This window comes from Pocillopora damicornis, chromosome 12 (assembly GCF_964200805.1).
Source record: "Pocillopora damicornis chromosome 12, jaPocDami1.2, whole genome shotgun sequence".
In the NCBI taxonomy this organism is placed as follows: domain Eukaryota; kingdom Metazoa; phylum Cnidaria; class Anthozoa; order Scleractinia; family Pocilloporidae; genus Pocillopora; species Pocillopora damicornis.
Window position 1 is genome coordinate 2,949,708 of NC_142681.1, and position 17,086 is coordinate 2,966,793.

General features: G+C 38.2%; 2 protein-coding genes across 2 annotated transcripts in view; one reads left to right on the forward strand and one right to left on the reverse strand.

The window, feature by feature from the left end:
- The window catches only part of LOC113686500 (beta-glucuronidase), an 11,143-nt gene extending 9,803 nt beyond the window's left edge, over nucleotides 1-1,340 (forward strand). The window contains exon 12 of the mRNA XM_027204128.2: nucleotides 568-1,340. Coding sequence (XP_027059929.2) covers nucleotides 568-779 — 212 coding nt within the window. The 3' untranslated portion in view covers nucleotides 780-1,340. The remainder of the gene's footprint in view (nucleotides 1-567) is intronic.
- On the reverse strand, nucleotides 1,185-11,888 carry LOC113686494 (uncharacterized). The gene is made up of 7 exons (XM_027204121.2): nucleotides 11,703-11,888; nucleotides 8,528-9,080; nucleotides 5,898-7,836; nucleotides 3,693-5,255; nucleotides 3,458-3,496; nucleotides 3,153-3,227; nucleotides 1,185-1,760 (listed from the first exon to the last, which is right to left on the reverse strand). Exons 2-7 carry the CDS (start codon nucleotides 9,066-9,068, stop codon nucleotides 1,676-1,678), a joined length of 4,242 nt encoding a protein of 1,413 aa, XP_027059922.2. The 5' UTR covers nucleotides 9,069-9,080; nucleotides 11,703-11,888; the 3' UTR covers nucleotides 1,185-1,675.
- Nucleotides 11,889-17,086: the final 5,198 nt, after the last annotated feature.

The window sequence follows — 17,086 nt, forward strand, 5'->3', positions numbered from 1 at the left end:
GGAAGGGGGGGAGGGAAGGAGTTTAAGTCCTTGGAAATGCAATTTTGGACACTCTTGAGGCTAAGTCGGCGTGAATTATTGTGTTAAAATCTTTATCTAAATCTTTCTCTCGCGCATTTTTCAGCTAAAATATGATTTTCATTGTAGATTGTACTCGCAATTCTCACGGTTGGTGACTATTTGACTCTATTTTAAAAAAAGTTACCATTTAAAGTATTTATTAGTTTTTGCATTTTTTTTTAAATTGGTTATTTTCGTAATTGGGGGCTCGTGCGAATCCCCTTACTTCTTCCCTTTACAGTCGTCAAAGGAAACTGAGTCGCTGAGTTTGTAATAAGGGATGTAGACAGGATATTCCACTCAGAGTGAGGGAGAAGAAAGGGGGGGTATATTACACTCGGGTTTTTAAAGAAGCATTAGGGAGCATACCAGGTTGTTCATTGATACATAGTGTCAGTGACGCTCGTCAAAGAGGGAGGAGAGGGGCCACATGCATCACTGCTACGCCCTCAACTGGTTATCTTTAAATTTTTTTTCTCAATTGCATCAATTCTCATTCCCCATAAGGTACAACCCGTGTCGGGGGCAACAAGAAAGGAATCCTTACACGTCAAAGGCAACCCAAGGCCGCTGCTCACTTACTGCGCCAGCGATATCTCAACATAACCCTCGAACAAGGCGGCACAAGGACTGGGGATGAGTTACTGGACACCCTTCTTCGTTTTGAAAGTCGTAATGCAGCAAATATAACACAACCCGCTGTGGATAGGCTTAATTAAGGACTGTCTAAGAGGTGTGTTTTAAGAGAGGAAAAACGGAATGCACACCAGTTACTCGAGCTAGATTTGAAAGTGTGAAGCTTCTAACTTTTTCATCATAAAGTTTGCCCACAATATAGAACATGTTTGTTTTTCTTCTGAAACAAAAATTAAACAACAACCTCTATCCCAAGATCTCTCTTCTTTCCGCACCCTAGACTTGGAGCGGAAAGAAAGGGGCCGTGAGAAGAGTGACCCTGGAAACAAAGTTGTTCTGGTGATCGTTAGACTTTGAAGTAGCCTGGTACCCACGCGTGACGCAAACATTTTTTTAATGATCTAAACTACTTACAACTAAGCTCGTCCCAGCACTTTTAACTTTGCACTTTAACCTGAAAGCCATCAATAATTGAAATACTGACATAATGTATTGAAATTCATTTTTATTTATTAAAGTTTATCTGCTATTTAATTGTTGACAAATGAGACAAAAAAAAAATAATTCCATGATATTTATTTTTACAAAGATCAAATATGAAAATTAATATTACACAGTGAAATAAAATAATGCCTTTTCATTGTTTATCTGATAGCAAATGGAGTTGTTTTTCTCTCAAACACCTCCTAACCATTCAACTTGCTTTAGTGCTTTCTTTACACTCAGGTCTGTTTGGTGAAATTTCATCAACAAATAGTAAGATAATATCTTAAAAAGCCTAGGAAGTAACCGTCAGCTTTCATCAAGGAATACTGTACGTAAATGTATCTCAAACACTTTTTCAGTCTTGTTTAAACCATTGTAAATCCACTGCACACGTTATGTAAAGGGTGCCTTGGAGAGCGCTCTTTAGATTTTTTTTTTCTGTTATTTAATTCGCTAGCGATAAATAGGAGTCAAAAATTTGTCGAAAGAGTGCTTAAGTGTCCTTCTCGGCTGTCAGCTGTTGGCTGCTTTGTGTATTGCAACTTGCTTGCAGTTGATGCACATTTTCCTTGAACGACCTGAAAAAAAATTGAAGATGAACAGTTAAAGTTTGAAAGGGAGTTTGAAGTCTTTTCATAGTAACCAATCCGTTTGGGACGCTAGAAAACCAATCTCTTAACCACATTTTGTGTTTGAAAAGAAGGACCTTCATCCTTTGTATAATTCAAGATGGCGGCGAACATGTCGATTTATTTTTCAGGCGAAAGCCGACTTTGATCCAATAAGCTGAAATTCTCGAAACCTCTAACTTCTCACCACAAACTGCTGACCGTTGCTTAATATTTGCGGAGAACACACCAAACTTAGATCTTAAATATTCTGCGATATCCTCCAAACGAAACGGAGGCTCTGGGCTCGAGGATAACTTCGTGTTATGCGTATGAGCAATGCGCATGTGTAAAGCAGCCAATTTTTTAGCGGGAAATTAGAAGCTGTCGTCGACGACGTCGACAACATTGTTGCACGGGTTTGTCAGTGAAAGGGCGTTACAAGCCATCTTAAAAATATTGTATCAAAACAAGTCCTTAAACGGTAAGTTAACTCCTTCTCTTACTGTAAAAATGCAGACATCTTTCTCAAAGACCTAACTTCATTATGTTGGTCACAATTAACTCAGACTGGTGCTACAGTTCTGCTTATCACAGGAAGCCATATGGAAGGCGATCGTGTTTCTTCTTTCAATCACTTCTTTGCTGTTTTTGTCGCTGTTATAATGTTCAATCTTCTAATTTATTTGATTTTACGTCAATACTTTTTTAAAATGACCTTCTTATCTTTCGGACTCGCCACTTGCATGATACAATGTAACATTTCATGTAAGCGACTGCTGTTCGCCATCTTGTTTATGTCAGTCAGTCAGTGAGTTAATTCAACCGACAATTTTTATTAAAACTTCATTCGAGCGGTGAAACGAATTCGACCTGTGTTTGCACTTCCTGAACACAATAGAGAGGCTATTTAAGTTTTGATGCGAAATTAACCAGAGTAAAACTTTGTAGTCTACGCAAAAATGATTTGTGCATTATTCCACACAACATTGAAATGCCTGTGTCGGTCTAGATTGTCAGTTATGTGGACGTATGAAGCTCGTATTCATTCTCAATCCCGTTTGTGGTTTAAGTAAAAGTAAAATAAACATCAAAGGCCCTTTTGATAGGTATTAAAAAAATTGAAACGAATATCTTAAATAGGACATTAGATAACTGAGACTCCCGTCAAAGGTAAAGACAATCATGGATTTTTTTTGACACTCAAAGAAAATTGCTCATAACTGAAGTAAAGGAAGCTTGTCTATACCCATAGAAACAGCAAGGGAAAATAAATAGAAGGAGACAAAGAAAGACCTCCCCTTAAGAGGAGGCAATTTGTTGCACTTCGCTAAGAACAAGCAAAACCCAAGCAAAGTTTACCTCCAAGTCGTGGTGGCCGTTTGCACAGAGTCTGTGTGATCGTTCATTTGTTTCTGTAGGTTGCTGATTTGTGACCTGCGAAATGCAAAGCGTTGGAAAATATAGATGTAAGTCAGAAAATAGGTCAGTTATCTCATAATATGAAGTGTTTCTTAAACAACTCTTATAGCCTGTTTCGGGCTCGTTCACTTGTTGGTTTCGCCGTGTTTCTTAGATAATTCATCACGAATACTTTTGTTAAGCTGAGCCAATTTCCTCATGTAATCACGATTGAAATGTTTAGGTATGAAGCTCTGTTTACCTACCTCAGTGAAGACATGCATTCTTGGAGACTTGAAATCGGCCTGAAAAACAAGATGACGAGTCTCAACGAAGTTTTCATTGAAATCCTCTTTACTTTTTCGGTCGAACAACTCTTCGTAAAAACCAAAGAAAATAGATCTAGCTATAAACAAGCAAAGCTGAAGGAAAACCAAAACCAAAATCGAAACAAACACTGAACAAATCGTGGATTCATTTTAGAGCAAATCAATTGTTTACCTAATGTTAACGGCAGCAGACGTATAACTAGCTACATCTAACTCCTCTTGCGTTTTCTCATTACCAAACATGGTTTCCCTTTTCTTTGTAATATCCTCTTGCAGCTGTGGAAGGTTCCTAGAGGCCAAAACGTCCTTTACCAAGGATTCCAACTCCTGGCGCTTCAAGAATAACTGCTGTTTTAGCGACTCTGTGGCTCGTCTCACGGAGAGAAGAGAATCTTTCAATTCAAATGTTTTCGTTTGGTAGGTACATTTGACTTTCCTCAACTCTGATAACTCAGAACGCAGCGATGTTGTTTCGCTTCTAGATACTTGCAGGGCAGTTTTCAAGTTCTCCATCTCCAACTGTTGCCTTTCCTCCATGACTCGTACCTGCTCCTTAAGGTAGTCCACCTCTCTAGTTCGCCGAGTGACTTCCCATTCTAAGCTCTCTGCTATCCTATCCTTAGCCTTCTCTTGTTCCAACAAAGCTTCCAATCTCTTTTGCAAACTTTCACGTTCAGTTTGTTCTTCTGCAAAGCTTCCCTTTAACCCCTCCAGTTCAGATCGATATCTCTTCGCCTCACTGCTTTCATTGTCAAGCTTCTCTTGCAGCCGGTTAATTTCCGCTTCAGCCACGCTCACCTTCTTCATCAACTCTGCAATGCCATTTGAACTTTCCTCGACCTCACTTTTCAAAGCAATATTTTCCTGTCTTTCTTTTCTGAAAGTGTCTTGCAGGTTGTTCTTTTCTTCTATCATGGTCTTCAACTGAACCTTCAGGTTTTGTATCTTGTCATTTGCCATCCTTATTTGTAAATCTCTGTCCATTTTCACTCTGTCTAGCTCGTTAGCCGCTTCAAGCAAGGCTGATTCCCGAGCTGCTATTTCACCTTCAATTTTAACGACGTGTTCTCGCAAAGTCTTCTGACTTGCTAAAACTCCAGCCAGGCGACCCTTTTCTCGTTCAAGTTCTATCGCGCAAAATTGCGTTCTCTCTAACTCTGTGTTCTTTTCTTTAAGCGTCTTCTTCAAAACTGAAAGTTCTTTTCCCATTTGTCTCAGATCTCTGTCTTTGATCCCAAGCTCACTCGTAACTTTCTTCTGAGATAATTCAAATTCTTGAGCCATTTTAGTTTTTTCCTGTTGGAGAGTCACAAGATCGCTTTTGACTTTTTCCAATTTTGCTTCGTAACTTTTTTTCAGCTTGTCTACATTTTCTTCGGTTTTATCATGAAGCTTTTTCAGTTCTTGTTCCGCCATTTCTTTGTTGTTTTTCATTTCTTGTAATTTTTCTGCAAAGGCCTGTAAGTCTTTGTTATGTTTACCTTCTTTTTTAATAATCTCATCAGTCAGGTATTTAAGCTCTTGTTCAAGATTTATTACTTTATCATGCTCTCTCGTAACTTCTACCTGGAGCTGTGTTTTCTGTGTCTTGATTTCGTCTCTAAGCGACGCATTCTGACTTTTCAGGGCATCTCTCTCAAGCTGGTCTGACTGACGTGTCGTTTCCAGTTCGCCTTCTAATCTGGCTCGTTCCAGCAGGGAATTGTGGAACTTTTCTTCCAAAAGCACACTGTCCCTGTTAAAGGTAAAGGAATAAAGGGAATATGAACAACAAAAGACATCAAGACCGCATGTGTATCCACAAAAATGGGTATTCAAAATTGCCCGTACGGTTTTCAAATTTTCTCTTGGGTGATTCCCTGACGGCGAGGGGAAATCCATGTGCGGTTCACAATAGTGCTCCCTGTATCGTTAACATCCTCTACGCAGATACAAAGACTTCTTATCATGAAGATTGGGGGATAATCTTTTAAATTTTTACTTATGAAAAGTGCCATAAATTCAGTTCGGTAGGTCCACGACCATCCCAAGCATTTCACGTAGCAACGTACATCGAAATCTAACACTAGCGTCTAAAATCGGACTCTACTGTGTCTAAAAGTGGGCACTAAAGTCTATAATCGGAATCTAATGTCTAACAATAAACACTAGTGTCTAAAATGAGACACGTGTGTTTGAAATCGGACACTAGTATCTAAAATTGGACTCTAGTCTTTTAAATGAGGCACTTGTACCTAAAATCAGACTTACACTATTTCTCCGGCCAAAACTGGGTTGTGACCAAGCAAAAATAGGTTTTGACCAGACAACTTGACTGGCGTCAGCGGGGAAGTTATTTTCAGTCTTAAATATTCCATTCTGGAATACCACTATTTACCTTATTGCCATCTCAAGTTGTTTCTGGATCTCCGTCCTCTCCTTGTCCACTTGAGCAATCTCTTCTTGCGAATATTCTAACTTCTGGGTCAAACTAACGATCTCTTTTTCCAAGGCGTCTTTTACTTCTTGAAATTGCTGAACGAGCTTGTCTTTCTGCGCCAACTCTTCTTTCAACGTACAAGCCACAGTAACCTGATTTTCCAAACCCTCCCTCAGTGTGCACAGGTCACCCATGAACACATCTTTCTGTCGTGTTGTTTCTTCCAGCTGACTGGTTTTGGACGTGAGTTCTCTTTTCATCAGTTTGAAGCGGCGATCAACCTTCTCGAGATCCAACTTCAGTGTGTGAATAGCATTGTCACAAGCTTCACGTTCTTTATTGGCAACTTCTAGATTTTCTTTTAAAATTTTTATTTCTTCCTGCAGCTTTTCAATGAGGCTTTCTTTTTCCCCAATATTGTCTTGAGCGAGTTTCAGTTCTTGTTTAGTTTTAGTGAACTTTGACTCCAACTCGTAAAGATTTCGCTTGTACTCCTCGGTGGAATCACGTGCAAGCTTCAGTTGTTCCCTGATTTCCTCTTTTTCTTTTATTATAGTTTCAAGTAAAGCTTGTTTTGAAATTAAATCTTGTTTCGCTGCATCAAGTTCCTTCTCGATCTCTACAGCGGAGCTCATCAACTCGTGGAGTTTCTTGTTTTCATTCACAAGCGAATCAACTTTTGCTCCCAAAACGTTATGCATTTTCTGTTTTTCAATTTCTGCTTCCCTTATGGCGAAGTTTTGTCGAGTAATGTCCTCTTCTACTTTCTCCATGTGCTTCAGAATCTGCGCTTTCTCCAGGAGTGAACTCTGTTGCAGTTCAGTGAGTTCCCGACTTGATTTCGCGCCTTCGCATCTCAGCTGCTCTATAAGTTGGTTTTTAACAGCAACTGTCGTTTCAGATTCACTGACTTCAAGCTGTAACTTTGTGCGGGCTTCTTGAGCGAAACCCAACTGTTTTTGAAGCCATTCCTTGGCATCCATAAGTCTTGCTATCTGTGCATTCAAATCCATATTCTCTTTCTTGAATTTATCATTCCTCTCTTTGGCTTTTTCGAGCAGTTTTTTTAGGTTTTCCATTTCAATTTGTAATGAACCCACCATTTCTTCCCGCTGACTGATTTCGCCCTCTACTAAAGACAGCTTCTGCTTAAGATTTTGAATGGTAACACAGGATCTCTTCAACTGCTCCAGCGCCTCATTTAGACCGCCATGTTTTTCTTCATACGCGTTCTGCAGTTTGACAAGCTGATTTTCCAACTCGTACTTATTTCGTTTCAGCTCCTCAACTAGGGACACAGCAGCTGGGTTAGTATCCCGCGCTTTGAGCACCTCCTCCCGCAGTTGTGTTTCGACCGCTTGCAATCTAACCTGCAGTGACTTCCTGTCCTCTAGAACATGAGCCAATTCATCTTGTAAAGACTGCAGCTTTCCTTCCAAACCAGCACGTTGAAGAGCAAATTCGTCATAATCTTTTCCAACCAATGACTTCTCTTTTACCTCATCACCAGTAATTTCAAGGTACGCACTCTCGTCGTGGTCTGAGCCACCTCTCGGTAAGTCAACGCCACTGAAAATGATCTCTTCAGACTTCAGACCCATTGTGAAAGATTCACGCCAAGGCTTTCCAGAGGAGTTCAATTCGATACCTGGAACAAGAAAAGCACTTCCTTTGCATTCAACACCTTCCTCCTTAACAGATGAAGATAGACCTCGCCTCTCTATCATGATGTCCGAAAACTTGCCACTATCCACAGCTAATCCGTTTCTGCCATCAGTAACACCATCTATTTCGGAGACATCAGTCTCGGAGGGCGCAGCAAATTCGAGATGTACCCCAGAATCGTCACACGGTGAATTCATTTCATCTGAGGAGAGGTTATGGCGGAATGAAAATTCTGTGGTGCAAGAAAATTAGTGCTCAGTTATGGAAATTTTAGGGCTACAAGGTTTGTAGCAATTTAAATTGAAGGTGAACGGCTTCTCAAATTTCGAACAATGTTAACAACTACAACTGTTTTTATTTTTTGCTGAAGATCAATAAAAGTCCAGCAATATTTGTAAGTGAACATAAAATAAAAAATAACCTGATATCTTTTTCTCTGTTCTGTTCTCAGGTACTATGTAAATCATAACTTGTGTTTAAGTACCATTTGATTTGAAATACATCTGTTGAAAGACACAACGAAACACGGGTACTTACAAAGACAGATACTGTGTCCAGTTCACAAGCAAATGCCAAATCAAGCAAGTTACATTCAAGTAGACAGTATTGGTAATTTTAGTATGAAAGAAAGTCTTGTCTCATTTAGCTCTTAGCTTAGTTAATGATTCAAGATCCCAAGTAATAGTCACTTGTGTAGTTTGATGGTTCAGATGAGGGAAGTCCTGAAAAGAACTATTCTAGGTGACACTAACAGATGTTGTGACAACAAAAGTTGAAGTCAGCATCAGAGTTCAAGTTAAATAATTCTACTGCTCCCAAACACACTTTTGGACCAAGTAACTACAGCATTCCATTAACATTGGCTGAAGACCTTCATTATCAAGAACTTCAACAAAACTTAATTTGAACCTAATCAACTGTACCTTTCTTGCTTCTCTGAAAGTTGACCAAATAACCCTGGAGCTCTTGAAGATTCAGTGTGCCATTCTCTTGGAATTCACTCACACCAGTATCTGGAGAACAATATCCAAGTGACCTAGATTCTAAAGAGTCTTGTTGAGGTATTGTCAAATGTATCATATCAAGGGGCTGAGGGACATTCACTTTCTGAGGTACCGTACATGGAGCCCCTTTAGTATGTGGTCCCTGCACCACAGAGTCCTGTGCTGAAGTTGGCATCTCGACTGATGGCATGGGTACCTCAGTGGTTCTCTTCTTATCTGAATACAAATTCAAAACCAGTGTGCGAAGTTCTTTTTCATAAGTACTTGGGTTTTTAGAGAGCTTAGTTGGTAACTTGTGGCTAATATCCAAATGAGTGGTCCCTTGACTGGGGCTTGAAGATGGCAAAGTGGGAGTATTGGTAAGTTCTGAGTCATAGTTGATCAAATCATTCAAAGCTTCAGAATAAGGTGAGGTCAGTAGTACTTCTCCTGGTTTCAAGGGAGTTAGTAATGACTCCATGGAAACATGATCCTAAAACAGAGAGCATATAATTATTTAACAATTACTTGCTGAAGGTGAAGGGAATAATCCCAGAGACAAAGTCAAGAATCAAGAATACCTTACCTTACCTTTTACCTTAAGCAATTTTTCAAAATTTTGAAAAAACGTACATGCCACCACACGGTAAATTTTCATAAATGTTTAAACTAGTCAAGGACTAGTTTAAACCCACATCTAAAACACACTTAACCACCTCAAAAGGGTGGTGTAGCCATTTATTCTATTCCTTGAAATGACTGTGACAACGAATACATCAGACAGACCAAACGTCAGTTTGGTACATGGTTAAAAGAGCACCAAAAAGCGGTTTTTCTTTGCAAAAAGGAAAATTCAGCTTTATTGGAGCATACATGCCTAACCAACCATACAATTGGGTGGGATAATTCTAAAATTATCACCACTAATCGGTGTTACCACCAGCGCCTTTGTTTGGAGGCTTGGCATATTAACTCTGCCCACGCTCCTTTAAATCGTGATGATGGCGGTTTGCTTCCTGACACCTATTTACACCTCGTCAGATAAAAAAGGCTGCTAATTAGTGATCATATAAAAGGACCTCTTGTTGCAGTGTTTAGATCACCCCTAATGAAGGCACTAGACAGGAGTGTCGAAATGTTGGGTCTATGAATTGTAACTTCTTCGGTTACATTCATTAAATCTGCAAACCAGAGTAGCATCAAACTATGTCAGTTTGATTCCTGTTGCATTTTAAACACTACAACTTTACCAAAGAAGGGAAAAGCCTCACTATTCTGGATGCTCTCAGTTTCAAAAGCCCATAAAAACTCTATACAACACATCATTATTAAAGAAGTATTAAGAGGTTCCCTTCACATCCTTGCAATTATCAGTGTGATCCCCTATAAAACAGATCTACAAAGCTATGACTCATGCTGAGAGCTGGCTTCTTTGATCATTGTATTAGGTTTTCAAGTGCATTTTCATCTCTCAATCTCTTTGCTGCAGTTCATACATGATCAGTCCCAATACATACATAATTTCACATTCATTTTGCTCAGACAGCATTCAACAGCAGCTTTGTAATACAGCCAGTAAAAGCATAAAAACCATTGAACCTATATTCACACTTCTAATAGTGCTCATGAAAGATCTACATTTGATTTTCATTATGTAGCCAATAAATAAGTTTCATCATTTAACCCTTAAGCTCCCACGAGTGATCAAGACAGAATTTCTCCTTACAATATCAATACAATATCAAGCTGACAAATGATAAGAATAGAGATAAATATCAATTAGAGGGTTATTTGTTGATCCAATACCAAATTCTCTGAACCAACATCATAAGAACTGAATAGGAGACAGTAATGAGGATTACTTGTGAGGTCTTGTGAAAGGATTAATAAATTAATATTATCATGATTTCAAGTGGTCAACTCCAACGGTAAGGCCTTTAAAGGGGATTAACAATTTTGCACAATTGTACCCATGATACCAGCCATTACCTGACCAAAGTGAGAACAATTCACTATTATTTTTTTAAAGTGAGCTCAAATGTTGCCTTGGTCACACTTTTTTACATCCTTGGAAGTTGTAAAATTGCTTTGGCCAATGTTTTTTTTTTTAATTTTCTACTTTACAATGCTCCAGATTCTCTCAGAAAAATAACACAACTGAAAAAATACGAGTTTATTACCTTTTCAGATTTAGAGAGAAGAAGAGATTAAAATGTTCAATTTGCAAAAGTGGTTTGAAAAAAAATGACTAACAGCTAAAGAAACTGTCAATATCTTGAAAGTCCGTTTTTATTCAAAAGGTAAGTTCATCAGAAATGCAAATATATTTTAGGTTGCCTTCTCTTTGCTGAAACACACCCAACATAAAATGCTTATCGGAAGAAATTTGAATTTGTGAAGTAAATCATGTCCAAAACTGAATTCCTCAAATCAGACACAAAAATTCTCATTATTTACATCCAGACTGATAAGTCTTACATTTCTAACACGCACAGGCCTTTTAGGAACGAAGAACACCCTCCTGTTCATACGAGGCGAAGAAGCTTTAACTTAACATTACATTTAACAGCTACTTTATGGCCGTTTACTACAAAGTAGTTCGTAACTTAATCGCAAAGGGAAATAATTGAAAAATTATATCATCTCCATATGGAAAGCGACTTTGCCACGCTATCATCTGTCGTTTTAATTATATTCGAGTACAGCAACACTTCAGCTTAAAGTTGCCTCAGGTTATTTCTCTTTCATTTACAGTTTGTTTGTTATCAATCCGATCACACCGCACCTCAAAATACAATTGTGCCTTCTCGCTGAATAAGCCTTGCGAAAAGTTTCAAATAAACTGCGTACATATTTCCTTGGCGATTTCAAATTGAAAGTGTTAATTACATAAGTGGATCATGTTTGACATTAAACGATTCCTCACTCGCTTGTAAATTCTTCTATGACAATAAAATCTATGATTTCTTGATGGGAATAACTGCTAGACCACAAAGTAATTATCTTTAAAGATGAGTGAAGCAACCAAAGCCACGAGACAAAATGGAAGAGACGCCATTGACTATTCTATCGCCTTTCTTGGGCACGAAACTGACGGAAGTCGAACATACCTTACCTTAAATCACTGAGACTTCGTCCTCTTCAACCTTCCTCACGTATGAATTTCAGTTTTTATCCGCTAAGAAGCCGACGAACTATACTCTGAAGACAAACAGAGGACGTGGGTCGCTTCAGTATAAAATGCTATACATCCCACGTACGGTATGTAGTAATCTGACACCAAGGCTAAGCTGTCTGTGTCGTATCACGTGCAAAGCAGTTTGTCTGTAATCTTTGTACTTGTGGTTTGATTTCGTATGTTTTGCTTTCTGTTGTTTGGGTAAAAGAAGAGCACATAAATTATATTCGGTTAAGTACAAACAAGATATTGACAAGTACTTTCTTTTTTTCCTTTATCTTTTTTTTTAAATATCTGTTATTATTATTAGTATTATTATTATTATTATTATTATTATTATTATTATTGTATTATTAACGTTATATTTACCATATTTTGTAGGAAGCAACAAGTTGGCGTAGCCTACGTAGCCGACCTTCTGTTACGTACGGAGAGACATGGATATCATGGTTTACAGAAAAAATTTTCGATCAAAGCTGACCTACGTAGGTTTGAAGTTCCTTTAATTCGAGTTCTGCGGCTTTGATGAACAATTGTTTTTAAAGATTAGAAAACTGTCCCTGGTTTATAAGCTGTCAGTTTGAGTGATTTATTGCATTGTGATTTGATGGAAAAAAAATTTCGCTCAAAGCTGATCTACGTAGGTTTAAAATTCCCTTAATTCGAGTTCTGCGGCTTTGATGTACAATTGTTTTTAAAGATTATAAAACTGTCAATGTTTTGTAAGCTGTCAGTTTGAGTGATTTATCTTGATTTGATCGAAAAAGTTCGGTCAAAGCTGATCTACGTAGCTTTGAAGTTCCCCTAATTCAAGTTCTGCGGCTTTGATATACAATTGTTTTTAAAGATTATAAAACTGTCAATATCGACGAGAGAACATTTGCAAAGGGTACGTGTTACTATCATAAGAGTTATTAAAAACATTAATTAATGACACTAATGGGTTCCAATAACGATGAAGCCAGAGTGGAAGAATGATTCATGTAGCTGGGGATTTGGGTATTGATGTGTCGATACAAGAAAGGCGATTTCTATGTTTGTTCGCAATTTGTGACATTAGTGGGAACTTGATGCGCCGAGGATCTCAGTTTAATAGAGATTTATGAATCGACTTCTTCCCTTTGACGGTAACCGGTCGTTTCGCCAACGAGTTGTTTCGCTAACGGCAGTTTCGCAAACGTTTCTAATCAGTTCGCAAACGCGTAAAAGTCAGTTTGCAAACGTTGAGAAGACATTCGCAAACCTTATATAACGGTCATCCATTTTAAAGTGGGATTGACGCAAGTGTCGTCTGCATATTTTTCACTGACACTTCTGATTGTCGTCCGAAATTCTACTTACGAATTCTTTATCTAAGAGAAAGGAGGTGTAGAGTTTCCAATAACTTGGACCACAAGTAAGAAGAGGGTACCTTTGCCCAAACTTCTAACAACCAACAGAAGGGGCCTGAAGGGTGTCAGGAGCCATAGACAGGGAACTTAACCACCTGATTTAGTTTACAAACACACACAGTAATCAAGGTGAGCTACTAGAACCAGTTGTAACTGGTTAAGCCATGACAAATCGTAAAGTTGATGCTGACTAAAAACTTTACTTGACCTGAACAAACAATATCGGCATAGCAAACAAACGCAATATTTCAAGTGTCAAAATCGACATATTTCCTTTAATTCGTGTACCTCCTTCTAACTTGCATTGCATATCGAAGGATGACGAGCTTGAAATGGATAACACATAAGGAACGTAAAAGGAAGAAAAGAGGTAAAAAAATACATAAAACGGTTAAAGAATACAAAACCATTTCTATTTCAAGGAAAAAGAGTCTTCTTCGGCGACTTCTGATCAACAGAAAACACTACAGGATTCAGAATATAACTAGCAATTAACAAAGTGGCCTGAAAAAGAAAACTGCTCAGAAACAAAAAAAGGGAAAAAGTAGATAAAAATCATGATAACAAGGGGAAAAAGTAGAGACACCAGTAAAAACAAAATGCAAATTCCGCGGGGAGGAGTTACTCGGCCTCCAAGCCAGTTTGAGAGTTACTCCTTGATTGCCAGCTCCAAATCATACTCGGGGAAAAGTTATTCGGCCCCCAAGCCAGATTGGGAATAATCCCTATAGCGTGATTCGAACCCGCGACCTCGATGACCTCTCTTGCACTCGTTGCGCGCCTACGATTGCCGCTCGACCATCTCGAAACTGCACATTGTATTAGCATAATTTGTCAGTGTACTGAGTTTCAAAATACCAGTTTGGGAGGGAGGGTTAGGAACTTTGTGTTACTGAGAATGCAGTCGACCGTTTCCGGTCAAGAATAAAATAAATAAATCAAACAAAGAACTGAAAAAAACGATCTACACGAGGAATATTGGCATATGTTGTAATGGCGGACGGCTTCGTTTGCAGAAAGTCTTTAACATGACTTCTCAGTGTTGCATTGCATATCTTTTACTGCGCATAAAAAGCACGTAATTTAGGCGAATAAGCACACTTCTTGTATTTTAATCCATGGACCAGGTTTGAAGGCTCGATGGTCTTTAGCTCTTGATTAAGAACACAAACCTATGCTTTCTATTGCATAATTTTGGTGTAAAAATTATCTGTTTAAGATTGATTTAGTTTAACAACATACTCAGCAATCAAGGTGAGCTACTAGAACCAGTTGTAACTGGTTAAGCCGTGACAAATAGTGAAGTTGATGCTAACTAAAAACTTTACTCGACCTGAACAAACACTATCGGCAAACAAAGAAAAGCATCGTTTCAAGGGTTAAGAACGACATATTTCCTTTAATTCAATGTTTTGAATCTTACCTCTAGTCAAGAGATGGTGTTGGGGTTGTTTTCTCTCTTATATTAAGATTATGAGGCTCTGTCCAGTTTTGAATGAGTTCGTTGCATACGTTTTCAAACGATTACCAATACATGACATTTCGCATGATTACGGAAAGTTGAGTTGATGTCGAAGATGTGCTCCAGCACGGATCCTCAGAGACTTACAAGCCTGTTTCTTCGTTTTATTCTCGATAAAGAGAACTTCACTGCAGTTTACGATCGGACATCGACATCTTCATGTCAGAGTTCAGCACGTAGACGAGCTTGAAATGGATAATACATAAGAAACGTCAAAGGAAGAAAAGAGGTAAAAAAATACATAAAACGGTTAAAGAAAAAAAAAATTCTATTTAAAGGAAAAATAGTTTGCCGGCGACTTCTGAGCAACAGAAAACACCACAGGATTCAGAATATAAATAACAATTAACAAAGTGGCCCGAAAAAGAAACTGCTCGAAAACGAAAAAAGGGAAAAGGGAAAAAAAAGATGAAAATGTTTATAATAAGGGGAAAAGAAGAAAAAACAGCAAGAACAAAATGCAAATTCCGCGGGGAGGAGTTACTCGGCCTCCAAGCCAGTTTGAGAGTTACTCCTTGCCGCTAGCTCCAAATCATACTCAGGGAGAAGTTATTCGGCCCCCAAGCCAAATTGAGAATAATTCCTATAGCGTGATTCGAACCCACGACCTCGATGACCTCTCATGCACTCGTTGCGCGCCTACGATTGCCGCTCGACCATCTCGAAACTGCATGTTACAATAGTATAAATTGTCGGTGTAAAGGGTTTTAAAATATCAGGTTGGGGGGGAGGGTGAGGAACTTTGTGTTACTGAGAGCTCAATCAAACGTTTCCGGTCAAGAATAAAAGAAATAAGTCAAGCATAGAACTGACAAAAGCGATCTACACGAGGAATATTAGCATATGTTGTAATGGCGGACGGCTTCGTTTGCTGAAGCTCGTTAATGTGACTCCTCAGTATTGCATCGAACATCTTTTACTGCCCATAAAAAATCACGTAATCGTTTAGGCGAATAAACGCGCTTATTGTATTTTAATCCGTGGACCAGCTAAAAAGGCTCGATGGTCCTTAGCACTTGATTGAGAACACTAACATATATTTTCTATTGCATAATTTTGGTGTTCAAATACTACTACTACTAACAATAATAATAAATGTCTTTATTGCTCATTAGATAAATGTTACAGTATAAAAAGAGTCAAGGTTCAGCCAAAAATCACTACAGAATAAAAAGAATAAAAAGATGAAACTAGATATAATATATTTGGCATAAAATATCATAAAAGGTTGTATTTAATAATAATAATAATTTACCAATTTATATAGCGCGTATTTACATGTGCTGATCAATAGCGCTTTACAATCATATGTTTAAAAGAAAACGAAAATACAGTACCGTGAGAATAAAATAAACTAAGTTACAAACTATAAAAAATACTTCTTGAAAAGATAGGTTTTAAGTCGAGATTTAAAACTGTTAAGTGATGTTGCTTGACGAAGCTCCACAGGTAGCTCACTCCAGAGTTTCGGAGCTGCTGCTGAGAATGATCTTGCTCCCAATGTTGTAAGCATCTTTCCCTTGGGATGGTCCAATAAGAGCTTACCAGTGGACCTAAGATTATATAATGAATTCGATTTTATACTAAAAAGATCGCTAAGATAAGTTGGCGCTAGGCCATAAATACATTTGAAAGTCAAAAGTAAAATCTTATAGTCAATACGCAAAGAAACTGGTAGCCAGTGCAGCTCATAAAGCGCCGGTGTAATGTGAGAAAACTTTCCAAAGCCAAGAATAAGTCTTGCTGCTGCATTTTGTACACGCTGTAATTTAGCGATCTGCACATTTGGTAAGCCAAACAATAAACCATTACAATAGTCAAGACGGCTGGTTATAAAAGCATGAGCCAAAGTAATTAAAGAATCTCTCGACAGGTATTTCTTAATACGTCTCAAGTTATGTAAATGATAAAATGCCGCATTACAAGCCTTGTTTATATGATCAGTCATGCTTAAGTTGCTGTCAAACCAGGATCCAAGATTTCTAACACATGGGCTTGGACTGATACGATTATTACCCACAGTTATGGAACACGAATCTAATTTATCAAGCTGTTGTCGAGTGCCGACTAACAAAATTTAAAAATTGATCTATTTACAAATGTGTTCTTATAGCGCTCAGTATTTATCTTAGGCCATTGGCAGCTTTTACGTCTAAGGTTGTATGTTAAATTATTCTTTTCTTGCGATAAGCAAACCTTCAGAGGGTGGTTATCACGCTGTTGAACTATTTTAAGAATCGCTTTATCTTGTTTTTTTAGTAATGATCTAATATTTAACTGCGTAGATATAAAGCGCAACTTATAGCATCTGTCTATAGAAGAGATAATCAATTTCTGTCTGGCTGTAGCGCTCTTTCCTACATACTCTCAGCGCGTGTAGACATTTGTTGGCCTTGCACAGTTTAGCT

Bases quoted from the DNA above. Each gene is read 5' to 3' on its own strand.
- LOC113686494 (XM_027204121.2), bottom strand. From the start codon at position 9,068: ATGGAGTCATTACTAACTCCCTTGAAACCAGGAGAAGTACTACTGACC. The intron at 7,837-8,527 runs GTACAGTTGATT...CTTGCACCACAG, and splicing joins CTTTCAGAGAAGCAAGAAAG to AATTTTCATTCCGCCATAAC. The intron at 3,497-3,692 runs GTAAACAATTGA...CTTGTTTTTCAG, and splicing joins TCTGCTGCCGTTAACATTAG to GCCGATTTCAAGTCTCCAAG.